At 42.0% G+C, this 7,599-nt stretch overlaps 1 protein-coding gene across 1 annotated transcript in view; it reads right to left on the reverse strand.

Annotated features, from left to right (window-relative positions):
• DNM3 (dynamin 3) overlaps nucleotides 1–2,193 on the reverse strand; it is a 146,992-nt gene extending 144,799 nt beyond the window's left edge. Inside the window, exons 1-2 of the mRNA XM_010138017.1 lie at nucleotides 2,126–2,193; nucleotides 1,183–1,247 (exon numbers count right to left, since the gene is read on the reverse strand). Coding sequence (XP_010136319.1) covers nucleotides 1,183–1,247; nucleotides 2,126–2,193 — 133 coding nt within the window. The remainder of the gene's footprint in view (nucleotides 1–1,182; nucleotides 1,248–2,125) is intronic.
• Between the last annotated feature and the right edge of the window lie 5,406 nt (nucleotides 2,194–7,599).

Consider the following 7,599-nt stretch of genomic DNA (forward strand, 5'->3'; position numbering starts at 1 on the left):
TGTCTCTATCAGGAAAGAGGGATTCCGTTAAGGGAAATCGAGGTAAATCGGTCCCTTGACCCTTAACAGCAGGAAAAAAAAAAAAAAAAGGCAAGCAAAGCAAAAAACTATCCCATCAGTGTATGAGGAACGGCCCCACACCCTCATTTTTCCTATACATTATCCTAGATAGTTTTACCTAAGTGTTTCCTAAGGGAGGAAAAAAGCTTCATCAGCAAGAAATAACAGGACTGAAGACAGCTGAACTACCAAGGTTCCTCCTGACCAAAAGACTGACACCCCTCAATCTCCTGGTGGCACACGTAGCAGCCTTTAAAGGATGGGGCAAAAAAAAGGACAGTTACTTTTCCAAACCTTTTAGTCAGCGTGAACAGATGTGTTTAGTGAGAGCTGGGAGAAAAATCTGAGTTGAAGCAGCTGTGAAAAAATCCATCTTGGAAAACTGACATGCCTGAGAATTTGTGCACAAAAACGCAGCCAAGGGAGAGAAAAAGCTGTCTTCTGTAATGGGGGGAGCGAGCCTGAGAGTACCTGTGTGTACACAACCGTGAGACCACTTAACAATGACAAGGTGCTGGAAACAAAAAGGAAACACCGTGCAAGAATAAAGCTGGGGATGAAAGATACACTCCTTTAAAAGACATGCATCCTACGTTAAGAATCAAAGTACTTTCACATCTTCATTCTCAGAGCATTTTCAGCAAAAGGCACTGTGCTGACAACAGCTACGCTAGCTCAGCAGCTCCAAGCTGTGACATGACAGCTTGGAGTCCGCAGCAGAGCCCGTCCAGTGTTGACTTGCCAGTCCTGAAGATATCAAATGCAAACAAGATGCAAGAAGCCAGGTCTTCCAGAACACCACGTCGGTAACACTTCCACTTGAGAATGCACTCATCTGTTAGAGTACCATTAAATATTTTCAAGAGCAAAAAATTGTCAGGGACAAATATTTTTTCCCCTAAAAAACTATAAAATGACTCATGTCATCCTGCACCTCATAAACCATACTGTCTTGGCTCTCTAATACAGCTCATTTCCATATCAGGGATCTGGACAAGTAGATCTACTAAAGCATTTGTTTAATGTAAAGGTAACACACATTAGTTTGAATTTGACTTGCTAAAACCCACATTTCAAATACTGATGTCACAAGATGGTGAAAGAAGTAATCCCTGGCCATACCAACACCCCAGCAGTTTACAACAAAACAGTGAGGGGGCTGATCACTGCTACCGCAGACAGCTTTACTGTAAGGAAAATAAAAAAATAAAAAGAAAGAAATAGTTCATATCTCTGTATGTTGTCTTTACCATGCCACCCTCTCTGAAAGATGCTCAGAAAGTAAATAAGCTGAAAAAGTAATTAGACATATTAATGGGAAGAGAGCCCTGGAAGAGATGTGAACACCCTTTCAAGTTTCAGAATGGGCAGACGCCACAGTGAAATGCTGATAAGCAAACTAGACAGGAGCTCCTTCGGTGAGATTGTCTCATAATGCAGGACTAGAGCTCACAAAGAAAAGAACATACGCCAAACAAAACACAAACGTAATGTGTTCCAAGGGGATTTTCCAGGTAGGGCAAGAGTTTTCATTCAGGAGCTCTCTAGCACATTAGCAGAATTTATTATGATTAAGGGGGGGGGAGAGACAAAAAGGAAGAATTGCCAGTTTGTGTGATGAGCGGTGATGCATCACTACTTAATCACAGTTTCAAAAGAATAAGTTGAATCTGCTTTACTTCATCAGGATCTACTGAGAAATTCTCTGCACTTCAATTAGTGTTACACAGGATAAATGGTGATTAATTTACATTAACATCAATATAATTAATTCATATAAAACATGGGGGAAATCCAGGAAATCAAATAATGGAGGAAAACATTAACTAATACAGTTACTGTGTAATCGTTAAAGAGCTAGAACTGATAGAAACTGGTAGTGATGAATTGTCAAAAAATCAGAAGTCCCTCTGAAGCCTCCACATGTTCCACAAAGGGCAGAAACAAGACATGCTCAGGACAAGAACCACAATTGTTTTACAGAAGAGCACAAATGACCCGTCTAAATCTATTTCATTCTGCCCAACAACAGTGGCAATGCTACTTCGAAAGTTTTTCCACGAACCTTCCCTCAAACGCAGGAAGGCCATCCTCCTCGGGCTGCTCCTCCCGCCGCCGCCGCTGCGGCGTCATTCCACACGGGTCTTTATTCCCAAGATTTGCCAAGGACGGCTACGGAGCTTCAGTTGCAATAGGAAGCAATTATGCCAAAAGTCAACAGTTTCCCTGGGCTTTCTTCCAGCACGCTGTTCATTGTTTTGGACAATTCCAGCCTGGCATGCTAGGAACACTTGTAGCGCTCGTGGCTTCTACTGGCTGCTGAATGGCCACATCTTGCACAAAAGAACGCGGTGTTTCACAGAACACCTACGCCTGCCGATATGGCCAAGCATCTCCCAGCTCTGTGGCAAATGCACGCTGTTCAGGAGTACTACAAAAGGCTTCCATTTTTCTTGCATTTATCGTATTTGTCCTCAAAGCAAAGTGCTACAAAACAAGGAAAAGCATGGTCCAACGGAAGGCTACAGAAGACAGACATTAATAATTCCTAACTTCTTCCCTTGCATTCACTTTCTCAAACCCATAGAGCAAAATCGGTTAATTTATAACTAAGGAACTCTTGATGCTAAAAATATACATTCGAAGGCCTGTTTTGGCAGATGTGTTCTTTCCATCTCGCCTGCTCTTGCTGCTGTGCTCACCACCACCACAGAGGACCCAGCAGTAGATCCTTCAGGCTCTTTTGTTCATCACAAAGCAGGGTATATCCAAGCGATACGAAGCGTACTCTGCATTTAAGCAGAGGCTTTCTCTGGAATTGAATTTGTAGTGTCGAGTGAAGTACCTTCTCAGAGGAGGTTTGCCATCAGTGACACTACATATCACTAGATTTATTCCCCTTTATGGCTTTGGAAGCACAACTCCTCTACCCTCCAAATGACAGTACAAAGATAACCCCGGGACACATTTTCAGGAAGTCACAAAAGCTTTAAGGCGATACCTCTGTCGTGCTCTCATGTGTTCAACCACATACCTTCTTTTTTTTTTTTAAAGTAATACAGTAGAACACATCATTTTCTACAACAGATGGGTATTTGGCTATATATGCTCTTCCTCAGTAGCTCAAAGTACAGAGACCAGTTCTTATTACCAGTCACCGCTTGATTCTTCACATCCTTTCATTAGTTACAGAAGAGTAAATGCTTTTTGTTTTGGCACAATGTCTGTCAATCAAGACAGGCTCCCACAGCCCTATTCAATGGCTGCAAAATCTCAGCCTAACATAACAGGGCTTACCCAAAGATGGACAAAATAATTAATCTTTTTTACTGAAGGCCAATGATACCTATCTTAATTAGGTCCAGAAGGTAAGCTAAATGGATTAAGAGGCTGTGGATTTTAAGTGATGTCAGATATATGAGCTCCTAACGCTCAGTATTGATCTTTCCAGGGTTTTCTGTAAACCATACGGCACAGATGCTGGCATCCTTATGACACTTTAGTGCTTAGTTCACATTCTCTAATGAAGTTTGCTCTAAGTTTACAGTAACCGTTCTTTGAAGGTTAAACCTTCCTTCAACTAAGAGATCATTTTAATTAAGCTGCTGAATCAAAACAGGAGCAGTAACTACACATTGTGACCAATGCAGTTCGGGCATGTCTGAGTGTCAAGACATCCTAGGGCTGTTAACTATCGCGCCCTTTTGTGCCAGGGTGGATAAACTTGGCGTCTTTGAGAAGCCGTTTTCCAGCCCAGCGGTGTCCCTCATCACCAGTGCTGAGCTACTGGAACTGAACAGCCAAAGCAGCAACGCCCCAGTTATCCTACCCATCACTTTCAGGTAAGCACACAAGTTGAATCAAGAATAATAAAAAATAATCAAGAATAACGAAAAATAATCTTGGAAGTCTTACACAGCACTACAACCTAGCAGCCTAAAAGGTCTCTTTGGGTCTCCCTTCTCCTACTCCTTTACAGAGCTGAGAACAACCATATAAAAATCCAGAGGGAAATGGTGCAAAAAATCCACCCAAAACAGACCTAATCATGGGAATATGGTGAATGTTGATTCAAGGTGAGAAATAATGTATTTTTGAAAAGCCCTTGAAGAACTTCAAGTAAGATGGCAAGGGATTTCAGTCACAGTAGCTGGGCATCTCCATAACAACTAAGTTCAATGACAATGTTTAGGCACCAAAAGCAAAGCTTGAGATTGTGTCTTTGTGCAGAAGCCTGGCGACAAAGCAGACTTAAAAAACACCTCCACTATACTTCTCTTGTATCTAGAAGGGGCTTTAAGTAGCAGCAGCACTTCTGCTCAACAAGCAGCCAGAAATTATTACCTCTCCCCCATTAAAGTAGCCATGAGAAAATCAGCGCCAAAAGTTACTCCATTCCCAGTGGTGATCTCTTCCATTAAACATGACTGGAGTCAATATGCCCTTCCAAGTATGGGACATTTGAACAGAAGTCTAAGAGGGCAAAGATCATTACTGGTATCCCAAATCTCATGTCCTATTTTGACAGCAGTGAGAGTACCTTACATCGTATTTCTGCACAGAAAAAGTCAAGCCTGTTCAATAAAGCAAAGAAAGAAAATGCTCTTCCTAGTACTAAAAAAAAAAAAATTCTATCTTTTATGTGATAGAAAGTTTTAAAGTCTCAGTAATGTTTATAGGACTGAAAACTTGCTGTACACATCCATGAAAAGTTGCCAAGCACAACCACCGAAGTGGTAAGATGAACAGTGCTCTGTTTGCAGTCATTACGCCGGGGCTGTGGGCTTGCTGTACTAACAGATCGGGAAGCTGCCAATGTGCAGGCTCATCGGTGAGCCACTGTATGCACGATGCATCTGTCCTCCCTGGCAGGCATCCAAAACTTTGCTGCATCATCCTAATTCCATTTGTAAAAATGCCCCTTTTCCTCTTCCTCTTTGAAGATTTGACAAAAGCTCCTGCTATTTCCTGCTCAACGGTGCTTTCCATCAATTGCAAGTGGGGGGCAGGAGGAGAAGAAACCACAAAACACAAAAGAACCCCAACATTTCCCAGAATTTTTGTGTCAAAAGAAATAAACCAGACTTTGCAGGACAACTGTACTCTCCCTAATCAGATATGTTTGCTCTTAGGAAAGGACTAATTTGCATAGGATGTTGGTGCACAAAAGCCCATCCATTCTCATGATGAATACTAATGCAGCAAGATTTTGAATCTCAATACAAGAAATGAACAACAAAAATTCTTTACTCGCTTTAAATTGTTGTCAGTGCTCTAAACAGAAGTTGGAGGGTTTTATCGCTTAAGCTGCCAAAGAGTATTAACGATGTTTCTTTAGAAAAGATTTGAGTAAAAAGTTTTCCTCTACAATATAATCAAACAAACAGAAAAAAATTCCGATGGCAAGGATCAGAAAGAAAACACATCCAAGACTGCAGGCCTTATCAGCTATGTGAGGGTAACTACTATATAATTACTTGCATTTAGCAAATAATTCACCTCTGGGTACTCTGTCATGACAAAACTTTTGGATATTGCAAATTTTGGTGCTGTCATGAAAAACCTACACAAAATCAGCTCCTGCCCTTCCTCCTAAATCACAGTGTCCTGAGCTCAGATTCATCAATACAGGCTTTTTAAACAGCGGTATACAAGCAGCTTTGCCACATCACAGTCAAGTCCAAAGCTCTTTGACTCTTCTGAAGCACTGTGAAAACACATTTCTCACTTGCATGGTGGACAAGGTATCAAACTGTACAGTTACCCTTCTTGGTACAACACAAGCCAGTTCAGATTGTTTAGCAGAGCTGGAATGTAACTGCATTCAACTCTTCTACTCCCTCCAGGATGTATACGCTGTGGGAACTGCAGTATAATGACAGCCTGAATCTACAGGCAGAAAGACAACTCCAGAAGGAGTGGGGGAAAGGGATGTCTCTCAAACAACTTCTCTAGCCACTTTTACCTGCCCACTTACCCTGCTTTGAGCCTGTAGCATGTGCAAATGAACTCACTCTCCGTGACAACGTAAAGTCTGTTCAGCTAAATCTTGAAATTTAATATCAGCCATGACGTCCCATCTCTCCATTCACCAGAAACTGAATTATTACAACAAGAAATTTTCACACTAAAAGTCTGAACAAAACAGTGTTTTATGCTGCTGCTTCCCAGAACTCTAACAAAGTCACAGCGCTGGAGGTCTTGGCCCAGACTCCTAGGGCTTTCCAGCCTATTTCCCAGATCTGATGGACATTAGGGATCTTCTGTCAACATTTGTTTAGCACCTGACCAAACTAATAGGTGAGCACACAAGGGCACAGCACTGCCTCTGATGGGTTACGCTAAAATGTCTTCAGCAGCTTCCAGCTTGGCTGCTGGAACACAACCCAGTTCATCCACTGTAGAACAGCAGAGGCCAGAGATGTCTTACAGCAGTTCTCGTGCTCGCCGCGCAGAGCCCTGCCTATTCTCTGCAGCCGAGTTATGCACAGACCATTTTAGAGCATCCCCTACAGCTGAGCACACAAATATCTGCATACGTTTTTGGGCACACGCGCTGTACATAGTAAACAAAGCACCGAGTGCTTAAGGTTATAGCTAGCTTTGATTATATCAGCTGTGAGGGAGGAAACCTATCTGTATTCAAGCAAATAGTAAATCTCCTGCATATCTGAAGAATGAAATCTTGGTGATTTTGCTAGGAACCAGGATGCAGAAATACCATGCAGGGTATTGAATTAAAAGCATTACTTCCACACACAAATTATAAAAGCTGACATTATCGCTAGACACTTCAGTTGAAAACCTCTCTTATCTACAGCTACAGTCTCCTTTGCATCCCAGAGGCTATCACAGACAACAGTACTTGGCTGTACATCAAAGCCCAGCATGCAGTTAGATGGGATTTTGCTCCTCTCTAGTTCAATAATGCTGCCTTGTTCATCTCAGTGCAACTTGCTGAAGAAAAAGATGCAAGGTCACAGTTAAATAATGCTCATTTCCCGTTCTCAGCATATTTACACTACAGGCTTTACACTGCAGACACACAGCATTAAAGGGATTCCCAGTAACGCATTACACACGAGTAGAGCAAACCAGGGGAGTTCACCGGCTTCTATTTACTAGGCAGCCTTATTTTGAAACGCACTGTTTAAAAAAAAAAAAAAAGGCTTCTGCCCCTCTGTGCTTGCAGTCTAGACAGACATTAAGAAACCCATGAACACTTAAAAGAATATCATCAGTTTGCTCACTGATCAACTGATGGATACCAAACCACAACCATGAACTCTCTTAACTACACTGCTAAAAGCACAAACTAAACACCAGCAAGGGTCCCTTTTGGGGGAAAAGAAACGCTGCTATGTCTCAGCTGTTCAAAGCAGAATCTAGACCTCAGTTTTGGTGCCATACAGCCACCACACAAAGCAGAGAAAAGCCTAACAGCAAGCTTTAGACTACAGTCACAGTTATCCCACACTGATTTTAAGATTACAGGCTAACCTCTCCCTTTAGAAATAGAAGCAACTTAACGGAATAAAA

This window comes from Buceros rhinoceros, unplaced genomic scaffold (genome assembly GCF_000710305.1).
Source record: "Buceros rhinoceros silvestris isolate BGI_N320 unplaced genomic scaffold, ASM71030v1 scaffold11096, whole genome shotgun sequence".
In the NCBI taxonomy this organism is placed as follows: Eukaryota; Metazoa; Chordata; class Aves; order Bucerotiformes; family Bucerotidae; genus Buceros; species Buceros rhinoceros.